Source organism: Mesitornis unicolor, unplaced genomic scaffold (genome assembly GCF_000695765.1).
Source record: "Mesitornis unicolor isolate BGI_N332 unplaced genomic scaffold, ASM69576v1 scaffold21505, whole genome shotgun sequence".
Classification (NCBI taxonomy): domain Eukaryota; kingdom Metazoa; phylum Chordata; class Aves; order Mesitornithiformes; family Mesitornithidae; genus Mesitornis; species Mesitornis unicolor.
The window spans coordinates 2,266-17,566 of record NW_010185398.1 but is presented as its reverse complement, the minus strand read 5'-3'; the positions used below and the strand labels follow the sequence as shown (position 1 = coordinate 17,566).

General features: G+C 48.5%; 1 protein-coding gene across 1 annotated transcript; it reads right to left on the bottom strand.

Moving 5' to 3' along the window:
* Positions 1-2,805: 2,805 nt before the first annotated feature.
* On the bottom strand, positions 2,806-13,500 carry UAP1L1 (UDP-N-acetylglucosamine pyrophosphorylase 1 like 1; the record flags this gene model as incomplete). The annotated part of the gene is made up of 9 exons (XM_010184834.1): positions 2,806-2,827; positions 4,470-4,522; positions 5,478-5,544; positions 6,301-6,486; positions 8,029-8,169; positions 8,874-9,067; positions 10,351-10,523; positions 11,646-11,821; positions 13,296-13,500. Coding segments are annotated over 9 exons (1,217 nt in total), but the record flags the coding sequence as incomplete, so codon positions are not given.
* Between the last annotated feature and the right edge of the window lie 1,801 nt (positions 13,501-15,301).

Here is a 15,301-nt window from a genome sequence, read left to right as displayed (position 1 = left end):
TTCTCTCCTTCCCCTTTCCCACCGGCTCTCCCCACGCAGCCAGGCCTTGCCTGGAGATGGCCCCAGCTGCCCGGGCAGGAAACGGCTGGGAGTCCTCACTGTTCCTATGTGCTGTGAGGTTGCAGTAGAGAGACCAGTCACCGAAATATCAGCATGGAAGAAACATAAATGGAAATAGGCATGTGGGAGGTCATCAGAAACAACAACTTGATGGTAATTAATGGAAGGGCCTGGGCACTTACAGCAGTGGAGCTCAGGAAGGTGCAGCTCCCACCCAGCCTGGAGAGCAGTGCTGTAGTAGGGTCATGCAGCAGAAGACACGAAGAGGATGCACTGCAGATATCACTGCTGCTCCTGCCAGCCCGCACAGCGAAGGAGAACCCCATACAGCTACTGATCCCAGAGCACAGAGAACTGTCCAATGCCATTACCACCCACCCATGAGCACCCCAGGGACACATTTGAGAGCTGGCATCCTTCATCCTCTGCATCACACACACAAAGTCCTGGGCAGACAACATGGGACCACAGGCCTGAAAGCAGACAGCTGAAATCTGTAAGGATGTGCGTGAGAGGGTGAAAAGCGACTGAAGCAGTTGTGTAAATAAACCCTTCCCTAAGGCCTGGCACTGAATTTTGGTACTCAACAGGATCCACCTGTCCCACACAGTTCCTTTGCTTACCTGCTGCTCCACAGACCCCCAGCCCTTCCTCACTCCCTGTGCAAACATTTTCCTGCACCTTCACTGAGGAGGAGGAGTGGCATTATCAGTGGGCAGAGGAATAGGAAGAGCACTGTTTAGTGATGAACACATTCAGAGCCACAACGTGACTCTGGTTTTGTAATAACCATTACTTCTGTCAGGTTCGTAGTCCAACAGGAGAAAGAAAGCATTGAAGCAGCTGCTTTAAGTGCTGGCACTGAATTCACCTTCAGCTGTGCATCATTTGAGCCTTTAAATTTGAAATCTACCTCTCACTGGATTTCCAGATAAAACTGAATTGGGTGTTTTCCTGAGCATGTAATGATTAATAAAAACTAAGCAAGCAAACAATTCTGGTAGATATGAAAAAAATCTTCATAAACAAGCAGAGGAACAATTTAACAGAAGCCTGAGGCATGCATTCATTTTTCTATACTTATTTTCCTGTCACAGGAAACTACCAGTTCATGTAGCTTAAAAATACATTAAAAACCCCAGCAGCCTTCATATGGGTGCCAAGAGAGAAAAGCATGGGGTAAGAGAGGTAAGGAAGAGTAGCTGCTACTGACCTTTGCTGGGTTCAGCACTAAACTCCTAAAAGGAAGGACAATCTGTCACTTGTGAACAATTACTAACTTCCCCTACTGATTATTCTACAAATAGAGCCCTGGTTCAGAAGTGCCTGTCAGTGGGAAGCCAAGCACCACGGCGTGCTCATTACCTACACAACAGCCACGAAAGCCTGACTCAGATCTGGATCGCTCCAATCTGCTTTAAATTAGAGAAAAACACACACTACCCACAATTAAACTCCCTCCCCTCAGTAAACTGAGTTGAAAAGCTTGAAAAACACAATTAAAAAAAGCAGGATAGCAGGCAGGAACAGTCTTCTGTTTTGTGATGAAAAATATACAGCCCACAATGTCAGCCTCCCCCAGGAATCACCCACATCCCCCTGTGCATCTGAAGCGTGGGTGCTGCAGCCCCCAGCCATCGGTGACATTGCCATGGTGTCCTGCAGCTCTGGTGACAACACCCATGACGTGCAGGGACAAAGACAAGTGTGTTTGCCTCATGAACAAGAAACACAGACAGACACATAGAAATCACAGGAACATCTTTATTATAAAAATCCGTAGGTGTCCACAAGTGTCTGGAGTACTGCGGGACCTCCCTTTGTTTCATTTTAAATGCATACTAGACTTACTTTGTTACACATAGGACAGATTTTTTTTAAGTTCTTTCAAAATTATTTCTGTGTTCCAGTTTAAAATGTGAGGAGTCGTAGGAAAAAACCCAACAGACAAGGCATTGAGCACTCCAATTCAGCTTCTCCTTGAAAACAACCTCTAAAAACCACGTTGGCAGCACAGCGTACACATGATTAAAGCACACGGGAACTGAAGTTTCGAACGAGAGAGCAAAAGAAATACCCTTTCTTTATAGCACAGTGCGATTCAATACGAACGTGTGCCCGAATTGACAAGCAATACTCACAAAGATACAACACGATTTGTTCCCAGATATAAAACTTACGTTGGCAGCACAGCGTACACATGATTAAAGCACACGGGAACTGAAGTTTCGAACGAGAGAGCAAAAGATACAACACGATTTGTTCCCAGAGATAAAACTTGACGGACAGGAACGGAATGACCCACAGAAACAGCGTGAAAAAGATTACAGACTTGAGTGTCAAGGACAAATGCAAGTCCAGCATAGGGCTACAAAGATGATCAAGGGAGTGGAGCATCTCCCTGATGAGGAGCGGCTGAGGGAGCTGGGGCTCTTTAGTTTGCAGAAGAGGAGACTGAGGGGAGACCTCATTCATGTTTATAAATATTTAAAGGGCGAGTGTCACGAGGATGGAGCCAGGCTCTTCTCGGTGACAAACAATGAGAAGACAAGGGGTAACGGACACAAACTGGAACACAGGAGGTTCCACTTCAATTGGAGAAGAAACTTCTTCTCAGTGAGGGTGACAGAGCCCTGGCCCAGGCTGCCCAGAGAGGTTGTGGAGTCTCCTTCTCTGCAGACATTCAAACCCCGCCTGGACGCCTTCCTGTGTAACCTCATCTGGGTGTTCCTGCTCCGGCAGGGGGATTGGACTGGATGAGCTTTGGAGGTCCCTTCCAATCCCTAATGTTCTGGGATTCTGGGATTCTGTGAGGTAATCAGAGCTGTCATTAGCTGGCCCGCACGTGCAAAAGGTGCATGCAGATACACGTTGTACTTGAAAACTGGCACGTAGATGCTTTCTTTGGAAACAGGAGCCTACTCGCTAACTATATTTACTCTCCAAGCCATTTTTACACTTCCCCAACATTCTGAATCTAGCTTCACACCAGGAATTACAGAAAGCCAGGGAAGTTATTTTAAAATACTTATGCTCAATAAAACAGCATCAGCAATTCCTCAGTAGAAGCAGATGCATGAAATCACATTCCAGGTGAGGCATCTTCCTCCCACACCTGATTTAGGGGAAAGTACAGAGTGCTCCTCAAGCAAGGGCCCCCTAAAGCATCCTCTTGGAGGGTGAAACTATTCTGGGTGCTCGGCACGGGTTCAGCTGTGGGTTCTGCCACAGGCCAGGGCCATGGCCATGGCTGAACAGGAACCATCATCTGTGGGCCACGGCCACTCTGAGATCCCTGAGCCAGGGTTGAGCTACAGATATTCTGCCAATTAGCATCCTTAATTAGCTGACAGTTATCTTTACATTATGGTTAGTAATATATGTCAAAGAAAGCCATCTAAAGAATTATTTCATAAGTGAAAGAGTGCTGGGAAACTACCTGGCCAGAAAGCAGAGGTTGGTGCTTTACTGTGTACACTGGTTATGCTGGGATTAAGCCTTTTTTTGGTTTTGGTTAAGCATTAAATTCTACCATCAGGATTTGTTCCTCTTACTACTTTCAGGTACTTTAGAAGAGTTCCCTTTGAGGGATATGGTATACATTAAACAGGAAAAGGAAAAGTTTGTTATAGACAGGAAGAGCAGTTGTGAAAGAAATTTCTCATCATCTTTTTCTTTTTTTTCTTAATTAAAAAAGCAGGACACTACAGCTGCAATCAGCAATCAGTCTAAGCTGCATATTTACTTATGGTTTCTTGAAATGCCACCAGCGAGGGTTGGTGTGCAAACTGCTCTGCTCTGCTTTGGTCCAAACCTCAAGCGATGCTTCTGCACAGCAGCATCCCTACCTACTGCAGAGTCCTCTGTAGGGTCTGGTTAGAGGATGCAGTTCTGGATTGGATCTTCTACTCTGCACAGCATTAGGGAAAAGACAGATCAAACTGATTCTTCAGCTGCGCACACAACAACCTCACCAGCACAAACAAGACCCCTAACAAGGCACTGAAGAAATTTAACCTTCCTGAATGCGAAGCTGATTTATTAGGCCCTGACTGGCTCTTTTCACATATTGGTACGCACAGCAAACAAGAAATATAAAATCTGTTTGGTAGCCAAAAGGTATTAATCTTGATTCACATCCAAGTCTACAAAACAGACTGAGGTAAAAGGCACAGCCTTCAAAGTTACCAAACAGAAGTGGTGAGCACATAGGTGCGTGTAAACACAACTGCTGCAAGGATTTGGCATCAATCAGACACTGCAAAGCAATTTTTTCTTTATAATGCACTTCATACTGACACTTTAGCAATGTCAGTTCTCATAATGGCTCTGACAAACAGGTATCTGATGTGAGGGGGAAAGGCCTCCCTCCTCTTCAAGAATTTCCTAGCATTTCCGCTTTGTGTTCATCGAGTACAAAGGGAGAAGGGAAGTCTTTGTTCTTCATGTACGCCTCCAGACCCTGAGAACGTGGGAAAACAGCACCGTTAGGTCGTAAATGCATCAGACCGGCTACCTGCTCTGCTTTTAAGTCTGTGTGATGTCCTCAAAGAACCACTGACTGCCCACAGTTAAAAGGTCACAGGAAGGACAGACAACAGCAACAGTTTCCCCAGTGACAGAGATGGAAAGCGCTCCAGCCCCAAGCCTGGGCTTCATGAAGGAGAGGCACCGATGAACCGCGAAACGATGGATCTCAGAAACCAACTTCCCAGGGAGGGGCAGGTGCGTCCTGAACTCATACTAGAATAATCCTAGCAAAGAAAAGTCAACTTAAATTGCCTTGTTTTCATTTTGTTCTCGCAGCACGACGACTGCGATGAGTTCGCTACCTGCATGCAGAAACCTAGCAAAGATCTCAAGTTTTATGGACGCCCTTCCTCGCAGTGCCCACGCGTCCTCCTGCGGTCCACTATTGCTCACCCTCTGCCTAACAGGGAAGCTTCTCTTCTCACTACGAAATGGAAGCAGGACCAATTATTTTCAGAGGGATGAACACGAGGACTCTGTTTAAGACATGGTTTTGGTAAAGCACACCTCACACTTCTCAGTCAGGATTCACTCACGGTGGGAGACGGGCACAAATGAGCATACAACCCGATACAGTGACCCCATGGGTTCTGTATATTTGAATATTCTGCACTTGTCATTCAAAAGATCTCAAAGTGCTTCTGAGTCTTAATTAAACTGAGCAGCCTCACTGCAAATCTCATTTTACAGATGGCTAAAACTGAGAGTGAACAAACTGCTGAAGAGCTATAGAGGAACCATGAACATAACACAGAGCCCAAGCCCTAGTTCCCTTGATCTTACCATTTCTCAGCAAGCCCAGGCTAAAGAAATTGCCCATCTTTGGAAGGAAATCAGATGCATACCTGCACACTCTTAAAAATACCTCCATAGATAATTATTCTCACCTCTCCAAAGTAAGAAACTAACGGAGAAATCTCACACACAGCCGGAGGATCTTCAGTTCCCGAGAGACTAGAGGAGAGAACAGAGGATTAACGTCTTGCTGTGCTTAAAAGGCATCTTTGAAAGAACATCAAGAACAGGATATCCAGAAGGATAAGACATTTGTTATATTCACATGCACCAGACGTTACTCGAACACAAGGTGTGAAAATGAAAGGGAATTAGCAGCTCTCAAATATTTCTCATCCAAACAAGAGCATCGCTTTTATAGAGGCGCTTTCCAAGTAAAATGAACAGCTCATGGGTTTATGAAATTATGAGCTGATGAAGTAACAGCCCCACAGAGCAAAAGGTGCTTCCCACCCAGCGTGGTGCAGGAAGTACCTGAACTGGAAATTGCTCTAATAATCTGTAAGCCCACTTGGCAATCTTGGGGCTTTAAGCACTGGGGCCATATTCAGGAAAAGCTGGTGAGGATACAAATTACAGTTCCTTGGGCTGCTTAAATCCTGAATGATGGAAAAGGCTGCCCCTGCCTATCGAGTTGCTACAGGAGGAGTCAACTCATGACCCCAAGGGCAGGAATCTCTGCCAGGGATAAAGCCCAGAGCTCTGTGTGCTCCTGCCTGGAGCTCTCACCATCACTAATGGAGCAGGAGCTGCAACAGGCATTACTCTGCTTGTTCAGAAAAGACCAGCTGAACCAAAATCCTGCCAAGTCACCCTGGGATCAACCTGATACCCAGTTTTGCAGAGCACAGGACACACCGTTAGCTGGGCAGCTGCAGGCAGAGAAGCTGCAGAGGTGGTCACAGAGGTTTGTACCTGAGTTTTTCCGGTATCCTGCAACCATTTTCATCCAAAAATCTGGCCCCGGCCTTGAGAGCCCAGCGGTAATGCTGGGCCAGGAGGGCTTGCCGAGCAGTGCTAGGAGTGTCTTTGTCAGCTGTGTCTGCGTTTTTTAGTGGCGAGAACTCCTCTTCTCTCAAAACTTCAAATGCCACAAAATTCCTATCGGCAGCGGGGAGAAAACAACAATAGTGAAAAACAAAGCCAGCCATATGCAACAACAACTTTCATGGGGAAAGGCTCATTTATATTTTAGGGAGCAGCAATGTATGGGGTCTGGGGCAGTCAGGTTAAGGAAAGTCCACCTCCCATCTGAAGGGCAAAGAAGTACCAGGGCTGTACTATGGAAAAAACACAAGTAGCCCAATTTCCTTGGGAACATCACAGCAGCCTCACAACCCTGCAGAGCTGTGCACAGGTGAGAGGAAATTCTGCAGAGATCCCCCCAAAACCTCTCCAGGCACGAGCAGGCTCGTGGACAAAAATCCTCAGCTAAGAGCACGGCAGGATGGAGAGAATAACGACACCCGAAGCCTGGACACAACGCTGAGCCGTGCTGCTCCCTTCAGAGCACCGCTCCCCTGCACCAAGAAACAGCCCCTGTGCCTGGGAGTCTGCAGGCAAGGATCAGCTGAGGACACCAGCGCCCAGGGACGAATAAGCAGCACGGGAGGATTCACAGTTGAATATTAAGTGCAGCTGTTTATGAGAAATGGGAATGCAAATTTTAAAATCCCACAGCAGCATCTGTGCGGTTCTGCATCTCACGTGTGAAGAGCAGCTGCCGAGCTGGTTTTGCAATGTTATTAAAAAAGCACAAGGAATAGCTGCTTGCAAATGAGGCCTTTCGAAGCTCAGAACTCAGCACTGTTTCCATCACGCTGGTTTTGCCTTTGGTATGGTATTTCTTTACTGAATGCGCATCAGGAAACAGAGGTCGGTTCAAACCTCAAGCTCTCTATCCTAAAGTAAATACTCGAAATCCAAATATATTATCCTCAAACAAAGATCATTCAGTTTGCCTGACGTCTCTTTTTGCCAGAAAAAAAACCAGAACCTTTACTGCTGAAGTCAAGAACTCAGAAAATAGGTTTTATAAGAACACAGGCTAAATTCCTACATTATTCAAGTCCCACGTTCCCTAAACACAAAGCACCCCTGAGTGTGCTGACACTGCGGCACTGTGCTCTTAGCTGTGCTTTAGAGCTTGGCAAGGCAGCACTGACAGTTCCCACCGCAGCCGTAACTTGGCCCCGTGGTGCTTAAGCAACAAAGGGCGAGAGCTGAGCCCTGGCGTAACACCCCCCGAAAAGTCACCAGAGCTGCGGTTGCCATAGAAGCCACAATCCTGAAAGACCTGATTTCTGCGAGTCTGAATACTCCAACACGGACTTGCATTAAACACTGGCTTTGCACTCGATTTCCTTTTTGTTTGGAATGTCTTTCCCAGGGCTGGCAGTGTCCAAGCCAGCCAACACATCCTCAGTGGGACGCACAGTTCTGGGAGCGCGGTCAGAGCAAGCCCGGCTGCTGCCAAGCGCCCTGCGAACGCGCCCCTCGGAGCCTGCAGCGCTGCAGTTGTGTTGGAGCTTGGTGTAGATCCAACAGCCTTTCTAACCCACAAACCACACGCTCCCTGTTACAACCATTCAAACAAGCAGTGAGAAGGGGAGGAAAGGAAAGAAAATCATGTCTGCCACTAACTTAGAGAACTGGAACACATCAAACACAAACTTCTCCAGCTTTATCCCGTTCGGTTTTAGTGGTTTTACCAGATTTCCCTCCTCGTCAATGTAGGGCACCTTCTTTATGGCTACATGATGCCTCAGCTGCGGCTCATATTTCCTGCAAAAGGAGGAGAAAAGTTCATTTACTTTATGCCCAATTAGAACAAAAAGCACACTTCTGGGAAGCAGAAGGCTTATTACTACTCTGGGTCATCTCTCAGCTGCCAAGGGTGTTGTTCTCTCCAAACTGATCCAAGTCAGGTCCAGAAAACACCTCAGTGAGCAGAGCAGCCCAGCCAGTGGTACTCCCTGCACCAGTGGGACATGACAGGGTAAAACCAGAGAAGGAGGACCCAGTATCCAGCTGAAATTGCAGGCAGAGATATAAAAAGGCAACCCAAATTGGGATGACATGGGAGCAGAGCAGATCCCTCACACAAGGGTGGATCAAGCTCTTCAGGAAGGTCGTATGGCTGCTCCCTGAATGCCCAGCATCACATCCCCATCTCCCAGCAGCAAGGTGCAGAGGCCTCTCTCAGCTTCACCCTCTCCCCCAACCTCCGTTGTGTATCTCAGTGTAATTCTGTGTAATTTAGCTACAGCATAGCGTGCAATCTGCAACCTTCTCACTGGGTAAGGCCTGAAGTGCACATGGGGGCTGTCGGAAAGCAGGCACAGCCGTTTTGAACGGTTTGGAGGAGAGAGAAGGTGAAGAGCAGTGCAGGAGGTACCCACAACTGAACTTACAGAGCTGGAAATGAAAACACCCACTCTTGGAGGCATTTCTGGGCTGCACAGACCAGCAGGTCTGCTGGAACTTACTGGGCCACTGTTTCCAGGAAGTCAACTGTGAAGAAATGGTTGCAGATATTGCCGGTGCTGTACATCAGTCCCCCATCGGGGCCGCGCTGCTGTGCGGTCTCCAGGCTGATCTCGCTGTACTCCACCACCTGGTAGAGCCCATCCACGCAGCACACCACCCCGACAGGCTCTGTGGGGTAGGCCTTCTCCACCACCTGCAGCCACAGGATACAGGGGTGTGACAAGCAGGAAGAAATCCCCAGCACAACCCCAACTCCCACGTACTGAACGAACTGTGTTAAGACCTGGGCCCCTCACTATAAGAAAGATGTTGAGATTCTGGAGCGTGTTCAGAGAAGAGCCACAAGGATGGGGAGGGCTCTGGAGAACAAGCCTGATGAGGAGCGGCTGAGGGAACTGGGCTTGTTTAGCCTGGAGAAGAGAAGGCTGAGGGGAGACCTCATCACCACCTACAACTGCCTCAAGGGAGCTTGTGGAGAGGTGGGTGCTGGTCTCTTCTCCCAGGTGATGGGGGATAGAACAAGGGGAAACGGCACCAAGCTGTGCCAAGGGAGGCTCAGGTTAGAGATAAGGAGGAAGTTCTTTACTGAGAGGGTCGTCAGAAGCTGGCACAGGCTGCCCAGGGAGGTGGTGGAGGCACCATCCCTGGATGTGTTTAAAGAGCGGGTAGATGAGGTACTTAGGGATATGGTTTAGGGGGTAGACAGGAACGGTTGGACATGATGAGCTCCGAGGGCTTTTCCAACCGAGCGATTCTGTGATTCTGTACAAATAACCCTGTTGCATGCTCAGAAGCATGGGTAGGGCAGCACTGGGTGTACAGAGTAGCCTGGAGGCACATCTTGCCCAATAACTGGGTATAAAATCCAGTACTTGACCGCTTAATTACACAGTTGCTCATAGGACAAACCAGTTAAAGAAACCAGTATACTGTGGGGCACTTTTCTTACCAAGGACTGGGAATCGGGCATTAAATGAAAAATGTTTGCAGCTATCGGCCTTCAGCTCCCTGTTTGCATGCACAGTGGTAATGATTAAAGCAATCACAATCTCTTCTCAGGTACCTGCTGCTTTAGGGTGATAAAACCAGGCTGGTTCAGCTTTCCCCATCTTCCACAGCTGGGCACAAGGAATGCCTCCATTAGACTCAAAGGTGCATTTATAAAACACAGCCCAGTCCAATACAGCTTCTAGACAGCCCAAGTGCCTTTGCAGAAAGGGCAGGGCATAAAGGGGAAGCAATTCCAGTTTGCAGTGTCCTGTGCAGTTAATTGAAGTTCATTTTCCACAGTGCCCTGCGGAAGAGGGGAGGAGGACACCCCCAGGTAGGGATCCTGAACACAACACAGGCAGCAAGCAGCTCTAAATTTGCTTGGAGCTGTTGGACAGAGGTCTGAACACCCCGATTCACCCTAGACAGCAGCTTCTGAGCGCAATCAGACCTTAACTTAATGGCCCAGCGTTTGCACCGCCTCACCTTCGCACCACAATCTGCCCCTTTGGAAACACAGAAGCCTATGAAGACTGGATCTGCCATTTTCACGAGGATATTGTCCACACAGTACACATGGACATACTGGATTCCACGCTGCTTCATGTCGTCCAAGATCTTATTATCCACCAAAGCACGGTACAAGCCACCGTTGCCATCTATGATGCAAGAGAAAAGAGAAAGCTCCAATTCACTGGTAAGTTTGCAGGGTTTTTGCGGCTAACAGAGCAAAAGCTGAAAGTCCTGAATAAACTTTCTTTAACGGCAGAGCAGGGAGTGCTTTCCAGCCAAGGAAAGGTTTCATTTCCAGCTCTCCACAGTTCAGGTAAGCCTGTTCCCCTCCACAGCCCAGCTCCCTCACCGGCAGAGCGGGACCATGGGGACCAGCCTCACAGAGAAGCATTACAAGACTTCATGAAGCCTTGCAAGATCCTCAGGAGGAAAACACTAAAGCACAAAATGTTATGCAGAGCGTGGGAAAAGCCCATCACATTTCTTCTCTTCCAGTGCAGAGCAAAAGCATATTTAAAAACCCAGCCTGGAGAAAAAGCCTAAAATAAATCTTATTCTCTGTTTATCTTCCCCCCAGAACTTCCCAATATCTTTTTAAAGGCTTGAACTGCAGCTGCACAAAAGACACCTGCGTTTTTGTTCATCTCGGATCACCCTTTCGTGGTTTCTCCTCTGACACCTGTGTCAGCTCAGGAAAACCACTCTGCAGCTGCAAAACAGCATCACTGCAGCACAGCCCCAACCAGGCTGCCTCCACTGAGTTGCTGACCATGTCCAGCTTAAGAGAACTTTACTAGGTGAGACATGGCAATCATTTTGGAAAGAGTTCATCTTCTTGCTGCTTTTTTACCCATTTCCAGTGATCAGCCTCGTATGGGAGTGAGCTTTCTCCTTAGCTCTGCAGAGGAACCGCATGTGGTAAGGAGCACACCCGGCTCTCCACAGCTTCACCCCAGGAGGCAGCACCCAAGGAGCTCACGCACAGCCCTGCTGATGCACGCTGTTCCTAACCTGCAGCTGCACCACTCCTGATCCTGCCAATACTCCCAGGCTTTGCTAAAAACCCTGGGCAAATCTCCATCAAGAACTAAGCAGAGATTGCTACAGCTCTGATCACCAGGCTGAAACATTGAACTGAAGCATCCCACGCTAATCAGAAGCGTTACCATTGACCCAAGACTGCTTCACGTGCTGGCTGATGGTCAGCAGCAATTACCAACACATATTACAAGTAGTGTTACACCACGTAAGGGTGAACTGCAGGGTACCTGGAGCCATAGCGATTTTCCCCTTCTCCTCCAAGATGGCTTTCCCATCAAAGGTGACAGCGGGCAGCATCCTCTGCTCAAACATGACCACGTTGGATCTCTCCAGGTTGAAGTAGTTGTGTTCTACAAAGAACTCCTCCGTTGGCCCCAGCGTGAACTCGCTCGTCATGATGTACCTGGTGGGAATGAGTGCTGAGCAATGAGCAAGGAAAGCACAAGCAAATGACAAAACTACCACTGGAACCTAAAAGGGAGGAAACCCAAGAGTGTTAAATGAGGGACACCGCAGTTTCCTGCGGCATGCAACCGAGCAGGAGAGCTCTCATCCAGAACACATCCTGCAGGAGGGCTGCACAGGGTCTTGTGTACAATCCTCCCCACAGGCTTAGCTCCAGCCAGGATGGAAGAGCCTTTCCCTAAAAGTGAATGACATCTGGATATCCTGATGAGCTGGGAAACAAGGCAAAGGACAGTACAGCAGCCTCAGTCACCATGGATTCAAACTGATGCTAAGTGGCTAAAGAAGCATGGACCAGCTGAGAACGAGCTGCAAATCTTCTGTGCCAAGGTGAGCAGCAGCATTTTCAAGAGAAAAACAAATCATGCAGCAAAACATTTAAGCTTCTCTATTTCCTCCTCTCCTTCCAGCTCCACATTGCTGCTGTCTCTCTCTCACCTTCCTTCCTTGACAGTGGCTAAGAATAGTCTTCATCATCTACCTGTCACACACTTCAACAGCTACTGGCACAGGTACGTGGGTATCAAACCCTTGCAGAGGAGAGCCTGGACCTCACACACCCCCTGACTGACATCTTTGCAGCACGGCACAGCCTGGCCTCTGGTGCACTGCAGCAGACAGCAATCCTCACTGTGAACGCTGTCAGCAGAGGTTGCACCCTGCAAATAATCCACCCTGGCTTCCAGCAGCACCAGGGATGGTGCATTTGCAATTCAGGTCACGTATGCCTGGCTTCAGAAACAAACACAATATGGACTCCAGCACCTTCGATCTCAAGGTGCTACCCTGAGGACATGCTACCATCCAACACACACTCTTCCAGTCTTCCCAAAACCTGGCTCAGAGCAGACTGTGATTTTGTAACAGTCTCTCTTTACAGCCTAAGGAAGAACACTTAGCAGAAAACACTCCCAGAAGTGTGCCTCAGCACCTTCCTCTCTCATTCACCACATCCCATAGAGAATTCATATTTTGCACCTCCCACAGAGCTCTCTTTTGAAGCCTGGAGCAGCCAGGAGAGACAGCAGCCAGCTGTAAACAATGACAGCAGGAGGTGCCCTGAAAATGGAGCATGACAAGCATTTACTACTGCAGGGGAAGAGGTTTTTGGCTGTGGCAGAAATTGTGGGCAAGGGGAGGCAGAGAAGGTGAGCTCTAGGCAATCTCTCCCTCCACACAGGAACCTGAGAAAGCATGGCACAAACGGATGAAATCTCTTGGAAGGATCTGAAACAGGCACTGGAAAGTGCTGTTTATGGTGTTGTCAGGGACTGTGCTTGAAAGGACAGCACGGTACAGCAGCGAGGGTGGTGGTCAGTGATTCGAGGGCAGTGCTGGGTCCCTCAGGTCTGCAGACATGGACCTGCCACTTCCATCCCTGTACAGCAGGTCTGGGGCTCCAGGTCACCTACCAGGGGACGACACACTTGCAGTGGTGTTTCTGGCCAGCGAGCTGCTCCACTTTGCGGATCCTTTCTGCTTGGATCTGGTACAAGGTCTTGCCGCTGGGCAGCCCCACGTCGTACATGCCCTTGGGGTAGCTCACTCCCAGGCGAGTTCCTTGTCCTCCAGCCAGGAGCAGCACTGCCACCTTGTTCTGCGAGATCTGATGCAAACCTGAGCAGGAGAAAGAAGTGCAAGGGAACATAAGAAACATAAAAGCAAGCATCAGGGAGCAGCCAGGAGCTGCCAGTTCAGCGCCTGCTGATGGCAATTCAGGGAGAAATACCATGCTGCACATAATACCAAAAAATGCATCACCTGCATCGCAGCAGTTGCCTCACCTAAAGCAGCAGACAGTGTAACAACAGGGAACAGCCACGAGTTGTGGCTCAGGAGGTTCAAAATAGATATTGGGATAAAAGGTCTTTGCTAGGAAGGTGGTGCAGCACTGGAAAAGACACCCAGGCTGGTGGAGGACATCCTTCCCTTGAGGTTTTCAAGGCTTACTTTGGTAAAGCCGTAGCTGACCTGACCCAGGGCTGGGCATGGTCCTGATCCAAACAGGGGCTGGACTAGAGACCTCCAGAGGTCCCTTATCACCATTTCTACATCCCAAAGAAGGGAAGTCTCCTCATCTTCAGTAAAGCACGGGCATTTCTGAGACTGCCTTAACCAAGTATCTGTGCTCACGCTCCAGCTTCTGGTGGGCTGCAGTCAGGGTTTGGTGTTCCCACTATTCACAGTGCAACCCTACAACTTGAGAGACTTCCCAAGTTTCTGATCTTAGGTTGCTATGAAAACGAATATCCCCCAAAATCTGAGTAAGGAGGCCTGCTCTGACTTCCCAGCTGTAAAACTACTGACATTCACAACGAAAGTTCATAACAACTGACTCATCTTGCTGCGCATTCTGGCAGTAAATGGAAATATTTATCCCCCTTAAAAAAACATCCACCTTATTTCCTGCGACCTATGAAACACGAACAGCTCAACCAAACAAAAAAAGAGATGTGTTGGTTGCTAGATACCCCTCAATGCTGCAGTAAGCCTTATTCTGCATAGAAAGCATAAAAAAACAGAAATAGATTTTGCAGGAAGAACAGATTGATCTTGCAGGAACAGATTGAATTCTGCTGCTGAACAAGAGCATCAGCCCGACTGCAACAGCAGTCAGCAAGAGAAGAATAAATCAGAAAAACCCCAAATCCTTAATTCGGGAGAGCAGTTGGATAACCAGAACAGCTCATCAAACCCTCTGATTAAATGGGAGCTGCACTGCAACCCATCCCCAAGAGTTAGATTTCATTAATAAAACATTTACAGAATGTATGCTTGATTTATGCCATCCCCAAGGCTGCCTAGAAAATGTGAACGCTTGATATTTAAGACTGGAAAGCAAATCTGACCAGACTAAGTTTTACCATCTCAGAGACAATAACAATTATATATATATATATATATTCACTGTTAAAAATATCTCGGGTGTTCCCAAGATGAAGTTCTGAGTTGCCTGGTTCTTTTAACCATTATTTTTTAACACAAAAACAAAAAAAAGAGGGAAGGGGAAAGGAAGAGACCTAACTTCAGCAGCTTGGTCTGTGTTTGCAGAGGACGCACTGGAGGTGGGAGCTTCTGAGGACTCGGACAGAGCCCAGATGAGCTCAGCTCAGGGGTGACCCTGACCCCGCAGCCAAGGGGATGCCGAGCTGCAAGTCGGGGCTGCTCAGTCCACTCTGACCCAACTCAACACCACGAGCAGCTCACTGGAAACCAGAGCCTTTGGGAGCCCGCATCCCCTCAGGGATCTGCAATCACAGAACGGGTTGGAAGGGACCCCAAAGCCCCCCCAGTCCAACCCCCATGGGCAGGGACACCTCCACCAGCCCAGGCTGCTCAAACCCCGTCCAACCTGGCCTTGGGCACTGCCAGGGAGGGGGCACCCACAGCTTCTCTGGGCACCCTGGGCCAGGGCCTC